The sequence below is a fragment of the Ursus americanus genome, chromosome 23 (genome assembly GCF_024610735.1).
Source record: "Ursus americanus isolate L20-20 chromosome 23, mUrsAme1.1.p, whole genome shotgun sequence".
In the NCBI taxonomy this organism is placed as follows: Eukaryota; Metazoa; Chordata; class Mammalia; order Carnivora; family Ursidae; genus Ursus; species Ursus americanus.
In genome coordinates, this window is record NC_142149.1 from 15,004,127 (window position 1) to 15,026,537 (window position 22,411).

The window sequence follows — 22,411 nt, forward strand, 5'->3', positions numbered from 1 at the left end:
AGGAACAAAAAAATCTATACAAGAATTTACAAAAGAGTATGTCCAAATGGCCAATAAGCATATGAAGAGCTATTCAACATTATTGGGAGATGAAAATCAAAACCACAGTGAGATATCACCGCATATGTACAGTGCAGAATAGCACACAAAACAAATAAACAAACAACCCTGACAATACAGGGTAAAAAAAATATTCAAATACTGCTGTGCTGGTGGGAATGTAAATTGGTAGCATTAAATTTGGGAAAAATTTTAAGCTGAACATAGGAAATTCTAGCATATCCACTGCTAGGTAGATACCAAAAGGAAAAGTATACATAGGTGCATCAAAATATATGTAACAAATATTCACAGAAGAATTGTTCATAATAGCCAAAATTGAAAATATCCATCAATAGTGGATGCACAACGAAATATGACAGCAATAAAAGAGAATCTCACATATATACTATTGAACAAAGGAAGAGAGATTCAAAAGAATACATACTAAGTGATTTCTTTTGTACAAAGTGTGAAAATGGGGAAAGGAAATAACAGAATGGCAGTCATAATAGTGGTTATACTTATAGAGTGGATAATGATGGGGGGGAAGCATGAGGAAAACTTCTAAAGTGCTGGTAACGTTCTATATCTTGATTTAGGCAGTGGTTAGATGGGTGTGTTTGCTCCAGAGAATTTCATCAAGACTATATAATTATGATTTGTGTGCCTTTCTGTATTTATAGCTTAATTTTTTAAAATTACAGAACATGTATTAAGGACACTGGGTGTGAGAATAAAACAATATTCACAATATCTGTTTTTTCCTCCAAGAAAGAAGTCTAGAATTATGAAAAAAGAAACAATGCTATATGTATTTCAAAGTTTAGTATAAAATTAAAAATTACTTGGCCACTGCTCTTGTACCAGTTAATAACTTAAAGCAGAGCTATGACATACGCATAAGGAGAAGCCAATGAATACAAGAAATATTTTATAAATAAAGGAAGTACTGGGGACCACAGAGAAAGAAAACAATGACACCTGTCTTGGAAGGGTGGAGGCAGGAAAAGGAGGCAAGAGGGCTCTTGGAGGAGGCTATACTCAAAATTCTTATAATGGATGAAATTGGTTTTGTAACAGTAGAGTTAGGGATAAAGAGCTGAGGGAAGGATTTTCAGATTCAAATTCTACATGACTTACCAGTTCAACAAAAATATAGAGCTCTAAGTTCAAGATGGATTAAATGCAGCATCCTTAATGTTGTTCTAAAAGAGTGTTTTAAATTTATTTCTAGAATAATAATATTGATAGTAGTACTAGCATTAATAACAACAATAACTAATCCTTATTGGGCTATTAGTGTCTAGTACTTGTCTAAGTGCTTTATATGTATTAACTCACTTGATCTTCACAATATTCGCTACCCTACAGATGGCAAAAGGGAGGCACATGGAGATTAAGTTCTTGCTTGCCCATGGTTACAGAGTTAGATCAGTGACAGAGTTAATACTGACATCCATGCTGTCTGGCTCCTGAGCCTGTGTTCTCCACCACCTCATTATTTTGCCAGGAAATATGTGATTGCTGAATATGAATTGTTTGTATGGTTATTTTATTTACTTTTATCTTTTTCTAAAGAGATTTTATTTATTTATTTGACACAGAGAGAGAATGTGAGCGCACAAGCGGAGGGAGCAGCAGAGGGAGAGGGAGAAGCAGCGGGAGAGGGAGAAGCAGGCTCCCCGCTGAGCAGGGAGCCCGACAAGGGGCTCGATCCCAGGACCCTGGGATCATGACCTGAGCCAAAGGCAGACACTTAACCAACTTAACCAGCCACCCAGGAGCCCCTACTGTTATCTTTAACAATATCCGCCTGATGATAGAGAATATAGGAAAGCATTCATTAACTCAAGAAATATTTACTGAGTACTTTCTGTGTGTCCAGCACCGTGTCAAGTGTTACATACACATTTATGAACAAAGGGCATAACTCCTATTCTTAAGGAGGTTATAGTCTCATGGAGGAAAAACAGAAAATCAATCAATTAAATCATAGTAAGTTAAACTATGTAAGAAATACAATGCAGGCAAGAAATAGGATGCTGCAAAAAAGCAAGTGCTGAACATTTTCATCCTTATTTTCCTTGATGACACCAATTCTCCTTTCAGAGATGGTTTACATTTTATATTTGCAAAAAAAGTATCTTCTATTTAAAAGTAGCCAAACCACAGAGGAATTAGACAATGACTAAAACTGTAAAGAAACGAATACCTGTGGGGTGATCAGGTGATGGGTATTTAGGAGGGTACCTGTTGGGATGATCACTGGGTGTTATATGCAACTAATGGATCGTTGAACACTACAACAAAAACTTATGATGTACTATATGTTGGCTAACTGAACATAATGGAAAAAAAAGAGAAATGAATGGTTAATAGCTAATGCATCCACACCCCTAATCTACATCCCAAACATGGCAGGCTACACAGAGTCTCAGTGTATAGATTCTCTTAATTCTCCACATTCTCTTAGCATTTTCACATCGAGCTGTTTACATTTTCCTTTATGATCTGCTAATTATAAACCACTTGTTCTCATCTATTTCAAAACTCAGAAATTTGTACCACATTTAATCAAATAAAGAAACCCATTCTTTTTCTCTCACAGTTATAAAAACTGTGATTAGCTTGGCCCAAAGCAAACCTGGTTATATTTTCATTACTTAGTTCTTAAATGATTACCTAAACTTTTTCCTTTTCTAATGAACATTGGACAATGGGTGGTGGTTTAAATCAGGGCTGTTATTTGTCACAGTAAGTGCTAAAGCAGGCACATTCTCCCAAAACTGAGCTCCTGGCTTATTATATAGCTCCAGTTCTTCAAGCTTATGAACCCCTTCGTAGCAAATCAGAAAGTGAAAAGATATATTCTTAGTAGGGAGAAATCTATGTCATTTACACAAATTTATAACATATTAAATTGTTTCGTTTTGCCTTCCCCTGCCTTTTTGGGTTCATTTCATTCCTTCAACACACACTGAATGAACATCTACTATGTACTAGTCACTACAGGAAGCAGTGTGGATATAACTGTAAGCATAAGGGAGAAGATGTATTAAATTGTCCAGATGGGTGTTTTTGATAATTTTAGTGTTTATCTTTTCTTGATTGGATCCTTGAGAAGAAATGATTGAGGAATAATTATTTAAAATCTTTCAGTGGAAAAATGCCATGATGATTCACCTACCATTTAACTCTTTCTTTTCCCTAGGGCAAACAGCATATTTACTCTGCCATTATAAAAAATGTTACTTGGTTAGGGGCCAGATGAGACATTTGTTGTATCAGAGAACTCACTGTATAGAGTTTTAACGAAGAAAATCAGCATCATTGTTCTGTTAAGATACCAGAAAACAGCAGCCATATTTTATGCCCTGGACTGAAATGAAGTTTTACTTTTACATATATGAATTCTAAACAATGTTCTTTAAGACTTATAAATAGAAAAATTATTTATATAAAACAAATAATACCTTTAGATTTTTAAGGGTAGCCTTCTAAGAGTAGCCAAAGATGATTTACATGGATTAATAGAAGGGTAAGTCCTCAATATATACACTAGTCATTTTGTGGTAAATACAAAAATGCATTGTGTGGCTTTTGAAACTCGATGTTTTAATAAAACATTAACCAGCAGATAAGAACATTCCTTTTAAATTGGTTTGCAACAGAGCCAAGCAATAGAAAGCCAGACTGTAGTAAGCTTATTTCTCATGATCCCCTTCAAACATGAAAAGAAATTCTCTAATCATTTTGCATGATGACTCCTATTCCCTGTTTAATTTTTTTCCTGGCAACAACAGAAACATCAGTTTCATCTGCTCACATTTATAACTGAACTTATATGGCTACTGTAGAAGTTAAGATAAAGGCAGAAAACATAATAATGTTGAACTTATCTCAATGATCAATGAAATACATTTGAGATTTGTGGCTGGATAAAGTAGACAGTTTCCTCTCTAAGCTAATGGTAACAGGTCAAATGAGGCCAGATGGAGATCAGGAGCAGAAAGGCCAAGCTTTTCAACAATTTAGTATCAAGGGTCCTATAACCACAATAGGCAAAACTTGCAAAATTTTGATGCAAAATACAAATCTGAGATTTAGTTTCCAAGTCCAAATAGGAGACAACTTGTTCAAAGAGACCATGAATCAACTCTAAAAGCTTGTTTGAAAATGGAACTTGTTTACATTTCAAGTAATCATCTGGCTAATAATACCATTTCAATTTCTTATTCTATAGCTCCTAGAACTTAAGGAGACTGGTTTATTCAAAGAGGTAGTGTTCTACGGCTGTTTTAGTGTACAGTCTGTTCCCATTATCTTCATGGAGACCACAGAATGCAAAATTAATATGTTCTTTTTAAACACTTTAGAATGTGTAATGCAGTCTAAAAATATAAATACTAGAATTTCCCCCTCTGCCCCTAAAGGAAATGGTGGTGGCAGGGACCTTTCAGTAACTGGAGACCCTCTAGCTGATGACAACTAATACAAACTGGGCAAAATATAACTTAAAAATCTTTTTAAAAGCATTAAAAACCTAACAAGATGGAGATAAATCAAAAGACAAGAACAGGAAGAAGACGAAAATCCAGAATGGAGATCTCCCCCAGCACCGATGGCCACTTTAACTGGAAGCATATGTTAACAGGGAAGAAATGCACGGCTAAGCTGTGCTTCTGTCTGTCTCATAAGGTCAGGGGAACAAAACTGGAGCCTAGGATCTGCCAAGAGTGGGAAATCTAGTAAAGCAACCTACACTTTGGGCTGAGACCCTTAACTGTACCCCGGGGGGGGGGGTGTAAAGATAAACCAGAAGTAAACTAGGCCTTGTAATTCTGACCATGACATCTGATTGGCCTGGGAAACCACAAACTCTGAACTTGGATCAAACTGGTCCCAGGTGGCAGAAGCAAATACAAATCTTCTCTGCAGGGAAAAAAAAAAAAAAAAAAAATCCTATCTTCTGGTTATTTCTACAAATATTTTCAAATATTAAATCTAGCACACAAAAATAATTAGGGGTATGAAAAGACAAACAACTTAGCAGAAATAATAAACAAAAGTAATAGTGGTAAAGGTGATGAGGTTATGGTACTATAGTTGATCTCTTAAGATAATTCTTAATATAATCTTGTAAAACTGTGGTAGAAAACAGCTAGTGTCTATGGGACGATGATTGGTGGAGATGGAGGAAGGAGAGAGCAGTGGAAGAGCTATAAGAATGAGTCATCTGATGATCACAGCACTGGAGATGGCAAATATTTCCCTAACACCAACAGAAGTTATTGGTTGAGGACAGTCTCCTTAGTTCTTTTCTTTTCAAAGTAAGTTCACATTTCGACTGTTCAATCATGCATGGTATTTTCTCCTGGTACAGCTAACCACAGTAGCTAATAACAAATGATATTCTAAATGGTAACATATGGAAGCTAATAAAGGACCTAAATCAGGAACTCTTGATCTGAGGTCCTCTGCTACCTGCTCTTTTGGAAGTCTGTGAACCCCCTGAAATTGTATGCTTTAATAGGGAGAGAATAAAGGAAATTTTCATTCTTCTATCCTCCAGTGCTTCTTTGCACCTCCTAAAAAAACAACAACTCCCAGTAACCCATGGCAGAGATTGCAAACTCAAATACCTTCAGGATACAAGCAGTTATAATATTATTAGCCTGTCATGGCTGGGCTAATGGTAGTAGGAAATGATAAAAATGTATATTGAACTGCAAAGTGTACAGCCAGCAAGAGGGCATTCTAATCCTAATTTTTAAACATGTGCTTGCCAAACAGGTTTTTGATTAAGTGTCTAGAAAAATCTGTCTACTATTTAAAGGTTAGATATAAGTTTGGAGGTTAAGATGGTAGTCTAAAATGTTTTCCATAGTTCTGAGACTACCTCTCAGAATGGTCCAGAGGACAGAAAAGTAGGGATGAATGGCCCCTGGAGACAGACGGGAAAACTAGATCCATGTTATGCTATCAATGACAGAGGTCACTGTCAATCTTCAACTGAGGAAAAATTTGCTTAAATTGGGGTAGGTACATAAAAATCTAAGGAATCTTTAATTATAGGGCCCCCATTTCTTGAAAATGGAAGTGTCTGAATCCCTCCAACTTACACTTCCTTCTCTTCCAAATTACTGCCTTCTTTAAATTCACTCACCTAGGGCCTAAGCTAACGAATCGACTTCTAGGGAAGCTCTCAGTTACAGAGAGGAGTATTTTGATGCTTGCTTTAGGGTATGGAATAGGAGTCAGAAATAATGCAAATTTGTTAGAATACGCTAGTCTTTCTTTTTTTTAAATTATTTTTTAATTTTTTAATTAACATATAATATATTATTTGTTTCAGGGGTACAGGTTTGTGATTCATCAGTCTTACACAATACACAGCGCTCACCACAACACATACCCTCCCCAATGTCCATCACTCAGTTAGCCTTTCTTATTAACTTTGGTTTGTTCAGACTAGTTTTCAGATAATAAGGCAACAAACATAAATATTTTGTTAATTTCTTTGAAACCCCAGATGCTATGCAAAATTTTGTATGTAGGTGTAATTTTCTGGAGAGACTGTCCATAAATTTCATCAGCAATCATTTTGCAATGTATATATATAAGACCTTAAGCTTACACAATGTTATACATCAATTATATCTCATAAAAGCCGGAAAATTTTTTTTTACAAATATGCTCCCTAAAAAACAATAAGTAAATTTATCTAATCTTTAATAATCCTGTAGTCTTTTATTAATAACTTAGACATTTATAAGTGGGCAAAAAAGTCACCCACACATACACCTACATAGTTGTTCTCCCTTTTGCTATTTAGAAATTAAATTTTTAAAAGATTAGGGACTCTGCAGTTTTTTTTTAGTGGAGCCAACACTGGGCCGAACTCACAACCTGAAGATCAAGACCTGAGCTAAGATCAAGAGTCAGACACCCAACTGACTGTGCCACCCAGGTGTCCTGGGCCTCCGCATATTGTTTAACTCATTAGTTTGGCACTTAGCTTAAAAAAAACCAGGCTTTTAAAATGCTAATAATCTTCTATCACAATACCCTATTTCTGATTCTCTCCCACTGAAGCAGGAATCATTGCAGAGACAGGATATATAGAAAGTACTCACTGCTGGCAACACTTAGAGTAGTGTTTCCTTGCCTACAAAACTACCCCCAATGTACAAGAAGTATTATGTGCACAATGATATATGGTGATGACTATTTGGCTGCTATAAAAAGCAATATTTGACAAGCTCAAGAACCTTAAATGCTTCACTGAAATCTCTAAGACTGATGTTTCTCACTGAGTGTTTCTTTGGGTTTTAAACTGAGGTTTCTAACGTCTGCTTTGAATATACATACATTCGAGATACAAATTATGGTAAGAAAGCATTACTTCTGTAATGCAGTATTCTCCATATTATTCCCCTATTGGCCTGAATTTCCTCATCCATAGCACAATTTATTCTAATGTGGAAAGCTAGGTATGGATACACTGGTCACAGTAAGGAAAGTATTATCCTCAAAACTCACGTTTGTCTAAATAACAAATTTACTCTCTGTTGACTTCCAAATCTGGGATTTATTCTAGAAATTGCACATTAAACATAACATGATATAATCACACAGACTTAAAGAGAAAAGCACCATTCTAGAAAGAATTATTTCACTGTACTGTAACAGTCAGTACAGACCGGGAAAGACCTACAGACAGTTGTATGAAAAGCAGCAGGGGAGGGGTGCCTGGCTGGCTCAGTCAGTGGAGCATTCGTCTCTTGATCTCTGGGTTGTGAGTTTGAGCCCCACATTGGGGGTAGAGATTACTTAAATAAATATATTTTTTAAAAGTGGCAGGGGCGTTTTAAACACAAAATGCATAGGATAGCAGGAATTCTGGTGAACCAGTAGCTAAAACCTTTAAAGGAATGACCAGTATGACCTCAGAGTCTAGAGAAACTTCAACAAGGAAGGGTAGTGATTGGTACATTTGACAATGTGAAATGGAAAGCTGAAGTATTATCGAAGAAAGCAGGGAATTGGTCTAGAATGTACTCTCCGGGTCAGCTCCTATGAACTTTTTTTTTGGTGAATACAAGAATTTAATACGTCCTTCAGTTGTTTTTTTTTTTTTTTTTTTTAAAGATTTATTTATTTTAGAGAGTGCAGGGGTGGGGGGCAAAGGGAGAGAGAGAGCCCCTAAGCAGACTCCTCACTGAGCATGGACCCAACACAGGATTGATCTCATGACCCTGAGAACATCACCTGAGTGGAAACCAAGTTGGATGCTTAACCGACTGTGCCACCCAGGTGCCCCTTCAGTTGTTTAAATGTGGCATTTTCTTTTAGTCTCCCTGAGTCAATTGAAAGATGAGGAGTGGGGAATCCAGCTGAAGCTATGTACTTGCAGTAGCTGCCCTTTCTTCAAGGATTGGCTTGTCTAATGCCAAAAGATATGCTTGTAACACAAACTCTTCCTCAAATCATTCTAATAGTTTCCAAATAATCTGCTGAATGTTTTGGTTGGTGTGTACATGGTATCTGACACAGCAGCTCTTAAGAGATTTTGAGTATGCTTCATATACTCCTTAGTATCTACTATTACTTATCTCTAGAATTTACCTCTATCTTTTATTCTACTATTTTCCTTGTTTGTAAAATGTTCCATTTTTTAGTAGTTGCTATTATTTTATAGTGGACCACTTATTCATCTAGTATTTGTTAAATATTAAATAACAGTCCTGGTCTGAGTGCTAGAGATACAGTGATGAAAAAGCTGGACAAACCCCACACTCCTAGATCTTGTAGTCTAGTGCAGTTCATGTAGCATAAACTAACATCTCAGTTCCCTGGATCACAGTTTAGGAAACCCTGTGCTAAGTAAGAATAGCTGTTCTAATACAATGAATACAATCTAAGATGATAACTGGATATAGTGATCTTCCATACTGTATGTGGTTTGTGCATGTTTTTTAGCACAAATATGTTTAAATACTGGCTACATCTTGGTAAGGAATAATATCATACTTTGAAAAAAATTTTTTGAATAGTGAAGGGGTGGTAAGTTATCTTTGTTCTTTATTCTTCTTTTCTACGTTGATCAAGAAAAACAAATCACAAATGTTAGCTGCAGCATCAGAATCTTAATATGGCACCACGAGACAGATTTTTCCAAGCCCAAACCTCACGAAAGTGGCATAAATAACCTTATATTAGTTATTTTCATTGAACATATTTTTCTATAAAAGTCAAAACACATTACGGTAAACTTAAAGGTATAACAGTATTGATTATAAATTGCTTAACAGTACAGATTAATAATTTGTAATCTGTAAATAATCTGTACAGATAAGGCAAGGGGAAAGACCTACAGATAGTTATAAGAAGCACAGCAGGAAATTTCTGAATATAAAAAGGATGGGTACTAGGAATATATGGAATTTTTCTATTGGAATGCAAGGATGAGAAAGATTTATGTTTCCAGAACATGGAATAGCACATAACAAATATGTAGAAAAAAGAAAAATTTGTTGTTCCATTTAAACAACTTTCCTCAAAATTCCAATTTACTCCCTTGAGTGTGGACTGGATGTAGTGACTTGCTTCAAACAAACAGAATATGGCGAAAACTGATAGGATGTCACTTTTTTAAAAAGTTTTATTTATTGAAGTAATCTCTTCACCTCACATGGGGCTCAAACTCACAACCCCAAGATCAAGAGTCGCATGCTCTTCCAACTGAACCAGCAAGGTGCCCCGTTACTTTTGAGATTATACTATAAAAGGCTACCACTTTCATTTTGCTTGCACTCACTTTGCCTCTTGCTGGCTTGCTCTCATGAAGCAAGCTGACATGTTGTAAGGTGCCCTATGGAGAAATCCACATGAAAAGGAACTGAAGGTGGCCTCGGGCTGTAAAGCTAGTGAGGAACTAAGACCCTCAGTTCAACAACCCATAGGGAACCAAATCCTTCCAACAACCATATACATAAACTTGAAAGAGGATCCCTCCCCAGTTGAGCCTTGAGATGATTATAACCCAGGCTGTCAACTTGACCTGCAGCTTATGAGTGACCCTGAGCCACAGAAAGAAGCTAAGCTGCATCTAAATTCTTGACCCACAGAAACTGTGAGATAACAAGTGCTGCTGTTTTATGGTAATTTGTTTTATAGCAATAGATCACTAATACAGGATCTATTTTCAAGGGTACTCAGTGAAAATAAATAGAATTTAACCAACACTTCCCACAAGTCTCATAAGCGTAAATGTTATAATGCATAACTTCTAGATAAGGAAAAACACAAACAAAAAGATAAGGAAGATCTTAAGTGACTTAGAAATAAAGGGTGGCACTGGCGACATCATATAGAATTCGTAAATCTCGAGTTTGTTGGGTGTCAAAACACAAGTCAAGAATACCTTTCTGTCCCTTCCTTCCTCCCAGAGAATTTTTCATGGACGTTGGGCTGCAGGAACTTACGTACGGTTTAGGAAAAGAAAGACATAAAACTACATTTATTTTCAGAAATAAATTTATAATAATATATACATGTGAGACAAAGTTATTATGACTATAGTACCTGATGTTCCAGATGCTGAGCTAAGTAAACTATGTATATTATCTTATTTAATCATCACAAACACCCTATGGAGTAGGTGATATTACTATCTTCATTTTACAAACGAGGAACCAGAGAATTAGAAAGATAAAGTAATAAAAGTTACACAGCTAATATGTGGCACAGCGAGAGTTGAATCCAAGCCTGTCTGATCCCAGGGCCTGAGCTACTTACCACTGTGAAAAACTGTTTCCATTAAAAAAACCAAAACCCAAAACCCACACAACTTAGCATCCATACATATACATAGATTGCTTGTAAAAACAACCAATGACTACAGGTTAAAGGTGCGATTTTATCCTCTGCAAAGTACTCTAAAAAGGGTGATAGTCTGACCCACAGCGTTCTTAAATAAAAGGCATTAAAGTTTCTAAAACATTATATTAACTGTAGCTAAGATTTATATAGCACTATGGACCACATACATAATTGTTTTGATTATTTTACATATTTTAATACATCTTTGCAGCATTCCTATGGTGTAGGTAATATTACAAGCTCCATCTTACAGATAAGGAAATTAATTTCTTATGGTTGTTATTTGCTCGAGGTCACTCAAGTAGTGACAGAACTAATATCTGAACACAGGCACTCTGGCTCCAACGTCTGTAGTCTACGCTAGTGCATTTTACTGCCTCAAAAACTGTAAGTTAAAATGTTTTTCAGTTAATGGAAAAACTGTTCTTTCGGATATCTAATTTATGGATCTAGGCACCACATTCATAGGCCAAGTCTTTAGAATTTGTGATGCAAAACATCTTGAGAAAAGTTAATCTAAAAGTTTGTGGGATGAGACTATTTATCTTTTAAATAATGATAAGATATAAATCAGGAAAACAAAAATGATCAAAATGCAACATTTTATTCAACAAATCACTGTGCACTGAAATAACTTTCTAACATGTTAAGAACTTACTAGTGGATAAGGAAGTGTGGGCAAGAAAAGCTATTCATATTCATATTCTGGTTCTTTGGCATACTTATTTTCATAACCAGTAATCAGGCAGTGTTTCTCATACTTAAAATACACTGAAATATGTTCAGCTTTTCTCTCTGCTTCTGAGCTCTCCTTTCTATATTGACTTTCACATTGTGATTAGAGCAGTACTGTCTTTCAGTTATTCCCTTCATTCCATTTACAAGTCTGTCCACTATCCACACACACACACACACACACACACACACGTTCTAATAGCTATACCATTAACAGCTGCTGTTTCATTTCAATCTTTACAACAGTATTTCTTTTCTCCTTTATTTGGGGTGGGTAAAGTATGTGTCATAGACTGCTCTGGGAGGCTGTTATAGAAAGCAGCACACATTCAGGCACCTGGGTGGCTCAGTCGGTTAAGTGTCTGCCTTCGGCTCAGTTTATGATCCCAGGGTCCTGGGAACGAGTCCCGCATCAGGCTCCCTGCTCAGTAGGGAGCCTGCTTCTCCCTCTGCCCCTCCCCACCATGTGCTCATTCACACACACTCTCTCTCACAAAAATAAATAAAATCTAAAAAAGGAAGAAGCACACATGTACATCACAGAATCATGTTTGTGTATAATAAGCAGTTTAGAGCACCCCTAAAGCTCATCAATTTAAGTCAGGTTAACACTTACTGCTTTACACTTACTGTGTTTACAACATAGTAGACATAGGGAATACAAACAGAACACAGAAGAAGATGTGAATTACAAGAAAAGGCTCCTGGTATCTACGTGCCCATCAAAAATCATACAGAGGGTTTTAAAATATAATTTTAAGTATAAAATTCATAGCAAAACAAATGAAGCATGCCTAACTAACAAAGATAACATTTGATAATGTTTTCAGAAAAAAAAATGGAAAGAAAGAAAAAGATGAGAAAACAAATAATCCTTTTCTTTTAAAGAATATGACCACAACTATGTAAGAGTTGGGAAAAGAGGTTCAAGGAATTACTCACTTTTTATAAAACATTTATCTATAGTGGCTTGTACTTGCCCAATGGAATGTACAATGCTGATAAGAAATCCAGAGGAAAAAATCCCTTATGAATTCAAAAAATATATAAATATGAATATGTACCAAAAAACTATCATAAAATTCTCTTCCATTCTTGAGTTTCAAATACATCCTAATCTTGTTGTCATCTTAAATAACACTGTCCTTTGAAGGACAGTGCCATTTTTAAAGAGATTTAAAAGATCTATTATAAAAAGATTAATCTCAAATTTCTCTGAAAGTATTCGATGTGGATAAAAGCCGTCTATTTTCAGAACACCAGTCTGGACTTTGGCCCTTAACCTTGCAGATGTAGTCAAAAGTCCTATAAAGCTATTGCGTTGGCCTGCCATCTGTGTCAAGATTCGTTTCTACAGTTGATGTATTATTATAATACCCAATACAAAAACTTAAGAAACAAAGGTATAAAGAGTATCACCATCCTTTAGTGGCATCCGATAACTACAAAATTTCAGTACAAAGCCATTGCAGAAATTTTAGAAAACGAACAAAGTGTAATGACGATGATGAACAACAGTAACAGGAAAGGTGCTTACCGTTTATTTTGCCTGAAGTAAGCATTTGGCATATATGTTATTTTACTTAATCTTAACAACCCTATGAGATAAACCTATCATAGAAGACCTATTTTTATCAAAGTTTACAAAGAATTCAAGGTTATGAAAGTTAACACACAGTTACAACTAGTAGGCGACAGAGTCAGAAATTAAACCCAGATCTAACTCTAGAACTCGAGCTCTCATTCACTAATATATGCTGCCCAAGAAAGAAAATTAAACCCACCTGTAATCCCACCAACCAGCTACAACCACTGCTAACATGAACATTATCTCACCAATCCCGCTCTCTACTGACTTCCCAACCAATCCTAACTCTCTCTCTCTCTCTTTAGGCAACCAATGTTTTCCCTATGAATATATATTTATTCATATATCTATACAAATATGTATTTAATATGTTAAATTACAGAAATAACATCATGGTATATGCCATGTTGCTGTGAAGGAAACTGAGGCACAGAGACATTATATTACATGTTTAGGATCACATGACTAGCGGGGGGGGGGAATCAGAACTGAAACACAAGATATATTTAACTAAAAATGACCCTAGGGAAACCTGGGTGGCTCAGTCAGTTAAGCGTCTGACTCTTGATTTTGGCTCAGGTCATGACCTCAGGGTACTGAGACTGAGCCTTGAGTTGGGCTCTGTGCTGGGCATGGAGCCTGCTTAAGACTCTCCCTCTCTGTCAGCTCCTCCCCTCCCTGCTCCCTCTCTAAAATAAATAAATACTAAAAAAATGAAATAAGTAAAATAAAAATGACCCTACACCTTTACATCTTCCTCCCCCTCTGATTATTTAGAAAACACTTTAACACCCTGTAGTATACTTCAAGATTATCACTATAATAATAACAAAATTAGCTAACATTTATAAGCATTTACTATGAATCAAGCTTTCTGCTAAGTGCTTTGTATTAATCTGATTTAAGATTATTGTTCCCATTTTTACAGACAAGGAAACTGAAGCTCAGAAAGGTTAAGTGACTTGCCTAAAACCACACAGCTAATAAATAACACCATAAGCAGGAAAGTGAGAGTGTAGGATGAATCCGTTCTCTTACCTTGGGAATTTTTATTGAAACCACTGATATCAGCTGGTTACCCTAAAAATAGATTGTAGCCCAGTCTCATATATAAAAACTGAATTTTCTGCTTTTTTAAGGGTAGTTAAGGGGTGTTTATGGAATTAAAACAGTACCAGAATTATGGGCAATCTATTCCTGGATTACATTGTGTCCACTTCAAGAGTTCAACAATAAATTCTGTTTGTGACACTACACAAATCACTTAAATTCTCTAGGTCTAAATTTCCCCGCTGCAAGACAATTATCAAACACAATTCACTTAACATCACCTACACTCTGGTAGGTCAGTTATGTAACATCATCAATCATGTCCTACGGTTTTAAGCACAGAACCAAAACATACTGTTCACTTGTGTTTTCCTCATATTTTCCACATACAACAAATCTGATTTGGGGAATGGTAAAATGCAAATTAGGTATTTTAGAATCTAATGCTATGTAGACCGAATCCCTTAATTTATTAGACAAATATTCTGGATCAACTGCTATATCTCAGTATAGCTTTCCCTAGACTTTGCAGACGAAATATCAATGGCTTGTTCTGGTTTGAGCCACGATTTCCTTTTATATGTAGGACAATACTGAAAACTAGACATAGGTACACAGATACCAGGAACAAAAGAACCAACCAAAAAAAGACATGTCTATTTCTCAGACACAAAAGCTTTATTCTTCCAACCTAAAGTACAAGCATCAAAAGGTTTAAGTTTAGATAATACAGAAACAACATCCTCAGAAGTCAACAGCAGAATGATTTTCTGGAATTGTTCACTGGACTGCTTGTAAGCACCCTGCAGCAGTCCTGTAACTCAGCTGTTCCTCAAAGTGTGGAACGTCAACCAGCAGCTTCAGCGTCACCAGGGAATTCGTCAGAAAAGCAAATTCTCAACTTAATCCAAGTTTACTGAATCAGAAATTCTGAGGGTGCCCAGCAATCTGCATTTAAACAATGCTTCCTGGTGATTCTGAAGCATGCCGAAATCTGAAAGCCACTGCTTGAACCTTCGATTTATGACTGTCGCCTCTGTGAGATATATATACTATTTTCCTAAATTTGTATATGATAATGAATAAAGCGGGTGGACAAGAAGAGAAACAGTTTTAACTGAGTGACTGTATCTAAATATACAATAAAACATGATCACGGTTCTGTTAGATAGCCTGTGTAAGAGAAATTCAAAAGAAAGGGACTATTTGCTTGCTTTGTGAGTATACTGAATTCATCTGTTCATTGTCAAGTTTTGGTACTATGTAGAACATAATAGCTTCAACCTCCAGGTCACTCATCTTATCTCAGTAGAAACGTATTTTCGGAGAGTTTAATAACTTCATTATAAAAGAGTAAAACACTAAGAAGTTTCTGTGCATTAAATCTGTTCAGATAAGAAAAGGCGAGACTGAGGAGCATGGCAATTAACATTCTGGCAACATATTTTAGTTTTTTCCTGGCTTTCTGAAAGTTTCAACTGAGGCTTAGTTTGGTTCAATTCCAACTGAGCAAAGACTCATATTTGTGGGAAATATACATAAAAAATAATGTGGATAAGATTTTTCATAGGAATTCAGCACTGGCATTCCAACAAACAGCAGCTACCTTGCTTCTTGATGATAGATGGCTAGATTAGATTGAAGATGTCAGAGGGACAATCAGGAAGTGAAAAATTAGTCTCCCTGACAGTCATTCAGACTTGCAAATCTGGGAAAGAAAAGGCCTCCAACAGAGTTTCTTTCCCAAAACTCAATGCAGGAATAGGGAATTAGTGCTTTTATTTGTTTTACTTTATTATACTAAAATTCGCATGAAGAAATGCAAAGCACACTATTCCATTGCCCAAGAAGTGTGACAGTACCTCAAAACATGAAAAAGATCCTTCTAACCAAGTGCGAGGGTGCCTTTTAAAGAGCTATTTTGTTCCTTTTAGACAGGGAAAAGCTGTTCCTAATACATAACTGCGATTGATTTAAAAAGAGTCATCTCTGACAGTCGATGAAACCCAGGATTCTGCACCCTGAAAGTAAAATCCCCAAGGTCTTCTAGTACTTAAAACTGATCCATACAATCAATGTCTCTGATTAGGTTTGTTCCAGGTTTTCACCTATTATCTTTTTTTTCCTTTTTCCATTAAACATGTCTTATTTGGCTTCAGAGCTCTATGATCCTGATACTTCAGATTAGAGTTATTGATACCTTCCCTGGAACTAAAAATCATTTTATTCTGCTGACCCTAATGCTGTAAATATGTAGTGGTCTCCTTCTGTGGTATAACATCAATTTTAATGAGCAGGAATAAACAAAAGACCTAAAACCAAGTCTTCTAAGGCCCTCTACTAAAGCTCTGATCTGGATGCCCAACTAGATCTTTGAACATTTCTGACACAGCTCTATAGACTCTCTGTAGAGTGAGTGTAAAGGATGTTGCCAGGCAACTCCTCTCCGTTTGCAAGAATCTAAGCATTGAGAATGACTCTGTCTCAGCTTGGCTCCCACAAGAGAAGGGTTTTAGTGAACTCCCACATGTGCTCACCGGCCATTCATGAGAAGAGGTATTTCTAAAAGTGAATGTCCAGGAGCCCAAATTGGGAACCTATAAGGCTTCTTTTCTAATTTAAGTTTAATGTTTCCAACATTACAACTATTTTCTATAACTGTCCAGAAATGCAATGGGAGTTAGAAAAGGTAGGTCATATATAAGGGCTAGCGTTGAATGAATATTTTATTCATATCTATAATATTCTTGTTTGCACATGGCTAAAGCAATCTTTCTTCAAGTATCTCAAATCACAAAAATCACCCTGAAAACATTTACCTACCAAAATAATTTTAATTCTTTTGAAAAGTATCCTTGAAATGGATTTCAATACTTACTCATCATTACTTCAAGAGTCAAAAAGGATATTCAGGAAAACTATGTTCTAATAAGGAAAATACACAATCAGTTGCAAAAGGGGTTACGGATATGTTTTTATGAATAGTATACATGCAAAACACTGCTCTGCTGGATGGGCCTGATCCAAACCTCCCTCTGTCAAAGCAGACACTTTGCATGCATGCTTACCAGGGCAGTATGCATCCACGTCCAGTTTCTGAGCTGAAGCGAGGGTTGGTGAGCCAAGCTCGGATTCTGGAATTCGTGGGCTCTCAACAAACTTTGCCTTCCTCAGAGGGGCTAAGGACAAAAAAAGAGACAGAGAGAGAGGGAGAGGGAAAAGGGAGAGAGAGAAAGAGAGAAGAAAACAGAAAGGAAGGAAGGAAGAAAAAGGAAAGAGAAACAGGGAAGGAGAAGGGAAAGAGAGAAACATAGAGGGGTCATGAGTAAGGGGAACAGCAGGCAACAGATGGAAGCACTTACATGAACGACACACTCTGTCAGACTCAGATCAGGTTACCCTATTTTTTTGTGCCAGAAAAAAAAAAATGAACTGCATTCTTCATAGAGGAGATGGGTCTTGTTAAAAAGTCTCTGCAAACTGGAAAAGCTAAAACCTAATATTCAAAACTGTGAGCCTAAGCTGCAATTGTCTATTACCTTTAGCTACTTTCTCTCTTTAGAAAGCAAAGAGCTATTTTGTCTTTCTTTGCCATTAAATAAAGGTATGAACTGAGGAAAGTATAGGGCTAAGTTTTAAAATTCTGTTTATAACAATTGCAATCAAAGGTTTTCTTTCCAGAAATAACTGCTATAACACTCAGTTGTGATAAATACTGTAACTAGGATTAATCTACCTAGCTTAAAAGGAAATCAATCACCTAACAGCTCAACTATTAAGGTAAGAAGTCAAAACTGCTAGTGGACTAAGATGTGAGCTAGGCCATGCCAGTCTGACACTGGATGCTAAAGGTAAAGAGAGGTGATTTAGTTGCACATATACTCAGGACTTCTATGGATTAGTAATATTCCATGCCATGGAATCCATTCATTCTTGTAAGGAATGAAATAAAAAGTATAATTCACGAATTTAGAGTTCTATTTATCAAGGGTTTGTACTATTTACTGATTTTTAGGGGGAAGAGTTAAGGAACACTATTGATACACATTTAAGTAATCAGTTTAATACATTAAAAATTAAAATTATGAAGATTACTTGAACACTCTCAAATTGAGTGTCATTAAATAAATTACAACAGGGTAAAAGTGCTCAGCATAACACTGGTTCAAAAGTATCACTTGAATCTGAAATTGAGTTGTATGCATTATATATTTGTGTCATAACTATAGGTGTCCAAGACATGGGAGTGCTTAAGATCACATCACTTTTTTCAAAAGTTTCTGCATGTTCTTAAAAATCCTCATCCATTACCGATCCACAGGGGATTCTAAGTTATTCCTAAAAGACCCTGTAAAAAGTAATATAAAACTTTGTCGTTATAATGGCCAGAATTCCCTATTTTCTCTGGAGGATAAAAATAATAAAGTATTAAAAAATATAGAAGTACTTTTGAAATATGCCAATACTCAAAGCCTACAGGCAACTAAATCACATTTTAAATCTTAAGATATGTATGTATATTTTAAGTGTATGTTAAAAAACAAAATAAATCCTGTTACTGTCTCCATAGCAACAAGAGCTGAGGGTGCTAACAGTATGGTTCTCTACCAAAAGTAAGCTTTGGAATAGCAGAACTCTCACCTCCGCTAAAACTGTAATAATTGAGCCTATTTTTAAAAGTCTCTATCACAAACAAAGATCTCAAGTGATTTATATGCAGATCTGCAGGCTACTAATAGCCAATATTAGAGTCTCTTTCATCATAATCTCACCAACCAATTCAAAAATAATGAAACATTTTATTTATCCAGTATTGCTTTATATACAAGAAATGATTATAATTTAATTCTTACATCTATCAAGTCCTTTACTAGAATTTCATTATTATTATTTTTTATCATGGCAGCAGAATAACTATTTTACCTGCTGAGTTCTGACAAAGACAGCACTGGTCCCTGGTTCAAGGGATTCCATATATCAAAAAATCTTAATAACAATTTTTATAATGAAAATAGTAGGCTAGTAGTCAGACAGAAATCAGCAACTTAGGAAGAAATTGAAGGATGGCAAGAGAAACTGAGGGTATGTGGTGGTATGAGGAATGTATAAGAATTATGAGACGGGAGTCAAGGGGATAAATCAGGATCCCAGAGATCAGTAAACTCAATGCCATGCAGACTTCTTGATTTTCCCTTCTTAGAAATTCCAACTGAGGTTATCTTTTCATAGTGGACATTTGATTCTTTTTTTCCTACCTTTATCTCTACTGTCATTCATGGGATATCGTACATGTTTAATAATGACTTTAAATTATCTTTTAAGGCAGATTATAATGCTGCTCTCACACAAATTATAGAAAACTAGTGCTGTAAGTCCAAACACAGGGGGTACAATCACAGGTATGACAAGTTGTCCAATAGTCTTAATACTGCTCGGTGCAGAACACAGAAGGTCAGTTTGGAAGATAGCACATGATATTTTGCTTGGGAAGCCTAGAATTTTAACACACGTCATTCTAAAAATGGTATAGAAGATGATTCAGCTGAGTACAAGAATTCTGTGTCAAAAGGGTTTACCAGACCATTTTTTAAAAAGTGATTTAAATGTGATGGATAGGAGGATTCTAACACCAAACCAGGTATTTTACTGTGATATAATATGGTAGTATAATAGTGAGGGGCTGGTTAGCAGAGGAATTAAAGTCTGGGCCCTGAAACCAGAAAGCTTAAGTTAGATTCTATTTTTTCCTAGCTGAGACCGTTTCTCTAAGTTTCCGATCAGTTATTTGGACTTAAAAACATTACCTACACCATGGGGGAATTGCAAGGATTACACTAATTAATTAAAACAAAATGCTCCGAACAGTGCCTAGCATGTAAGTCCTCTATAAATGCTAGGTGTTTTTATCACTGTTTTTGTCCTCGTCACCACCATCACAGATTTCAACATGATTTGTAAAGTCTGAATTGTGTGTGTATGTTGGAAGGAAGAAAACAAAAACGTCTAAGATGTCATGGGCAGAATGACAAGAACAGTGATATCACCAATTAATTTTTTTTAATTGAGAGGGAAATACTGTTGAAGAAAACATGTTATAACTTAGAAGGTGGTAGATTACCCAAGTCAAAATGGTCTAGGTTAGACAATGAGAAATATGTGGGCAAAGAAAGAATATTAAATAGTGTGATTTAGACCACTGGTTCTCAAAATGTGGTGCAGCACAGCATTATCCGGGAATTTATTAAAAATGTAAATGATCGGACTCCACCTCAGATCAGCTGAATCAGAAACTGTGGAAGGTGGAGCCCAGCAATTGTTGTGTAGCAGGCCCTCCAATGATTGTATGCATGCTAAAGTTTGTGAGTATTGGGTTAGAGAAAGATATCTATAAATACCTTATCAGAGCAGATCAGGAAGGGGACTTTTGTAAAAAAAAGTTGTTATAAAATATAAATCAAGGCCTCATCTCTAGGAGTATTAATGTATATGGTCAAAGTTAAGATTTTTTTTGTTTTAGTCACTCTTTTAGCAATATAACTGTCGTGTTATTTTATTTTATTTTATTTATTTATTTATTTTTAAAGAGTCCTAAGTCACTATCCATCACTTGGGGCCTGTTTTGAAGAGAGATCAATATTTTCTGTACTCATGAATTCTTCCAAGATCACCTGGGGAGGAGACGAAGGAGCGGGAAATAAGAGCAATCAGATCACACAGCAATGTGAATAGTGAAAGAGAAAATCTGTCTCTGTTGGTGCCTCTGTAAACTGGAATGTTGCAGATAATGCTGAGAAGCACACCTAATCCAAGCAAGTATCAAGGCACTAAAATAAGGATTTTAAATAACTACTAAGGTATTTGTCTTTGATAAAGGTTTCAGAGCAGATGGGAATTTTTAGGAGGGAACTGGCACGGGACTCAGATAATGATGGAAGACAGGTATGAGGGGAGACCAAACCAAAGCAAGGATCAGAAAATGAGAACTGAAGGATACATTTAAGATGAGAACAACATGAAGTACCAAGAAACTCTCTTCACAAAGTTGGTTTTATGATAAAAAGCATATTCAGTAAGATCAGTCTAAAACAAGTTAACTGTCAAATGTGAAGGCAGGGCAAAAAGATTTTAGCTATAGGTAAGAATAAGAAATATAAGGCATCTAAGTCTGAGCAGAATAAATAAAATTATCTCTGTTTGCAGATGACATTCCGTAAACGTAGAAAACCTTAAATGAAAGTGAAGAGTCTACAATAAAACTGTTAGAATAAACAAACTGAACGAAGTTGCAAGATACAAAATCAATACACAAAAGGGTACTAATGATGAGCTATCCCAGAATGAAATTAAGAAAACAATTCAATTTAAAATAGCAACAAAAAGAATACTTAGGAATAAACTTAATCAAGGAGGCTAAAGACTTGTACACTGAAAAACTACAAAGTGTTGCTGAAATTAAAGATACAAATAAATGGAAAGACATCCCTTGTTCACAGATTCAAAGACTTAATATTGTCAAAATGACAATACTTTCCAAAGTGATCTATAGATTCAATGCAATCCTAATAAAAATCCCAATGACATTTTTTATAGAAATAGAAAAATCCATCCTAAAATTCATATAGAATCTCAAGGAACCCTGAATAGCAAAGCCAATCTTAAAAAGAACAAAGTCAGAAGTCTTGCACTTCATGATTTCAAAACTTACCATAAAGCTTCCTATAAAGTAATCAAAACAGTGTGGTATTGTGTCATAAAGACAGACATATAGACCAACTGAACAGAGATTCCAGAAATAAACTCCATGGTCAAATGATTTTACAAAGGTACCCAGACCATTTTATGGGAAAGGACAATCTTTTCAATAAATGGTGTTGGGGAAACTGATTATCTACATGCAAAAGAATGAAGTTGGATCCATATCTTATACCGTATACAAAAATTAACTCAAAATGGATCAAAGACCTAAATGTAAGAATTAAAATTCTAAAACCCTTAGAGGAAAACACAGGAGAAAAAGATATGAACTGGAGAACTATTAAGGAAGTTGGAGGAAAACAGTGGAAATTTTATCCAGAAAGAGAAAACTGTATTTTAAAAAGTTTTTAACAGAGC

At 35.7% G+C, this 22,411-nt stretch overlaps 1 protein-coding gene and 1 long non-coding RNA gene across 19 annotated transcripts in view; one reads left to right on the top strand and one right to left on the bottom strand.

Moving 5' to 3' along the window:
* Positions 1-22,411, bottom strand: part of TANC2 (tetratricopeptide repeat, ankyrin repeat and coiled-coil containing 2) — a 354,211-nt gene that overhangs the window by 153,931 nt on the left and 177,869 nt on the right. For 7 of the 18 annotated variants that reach the window (XM_045814336.2, XM_087854228.1, XM_045814334.2 and 4 more), the window contains one exon: positions 17,368-17,478. The exons of the other annotated variants lie outside the window; for them this stretch is intronic. In XM_045814336.2, the coding sequence (XP_045670292.1) occupies positions 17,368-17,478 (111 nt within the window). The remainder of the gene's footprint in view (positions 1-17,367; positions 17,479-22,411) is intronic. 18 annotated transcript variants of the gene reach the window in all.
* Positions 1-22,411, top strand: part of LOC148107934 (uncharacterized) — a 126,857-nt gene that overhangs the window by 64,579 nt on the left and 39,867 nt on the right. The gene's annotated exons all lie outside the window — the stretch shown is intronic.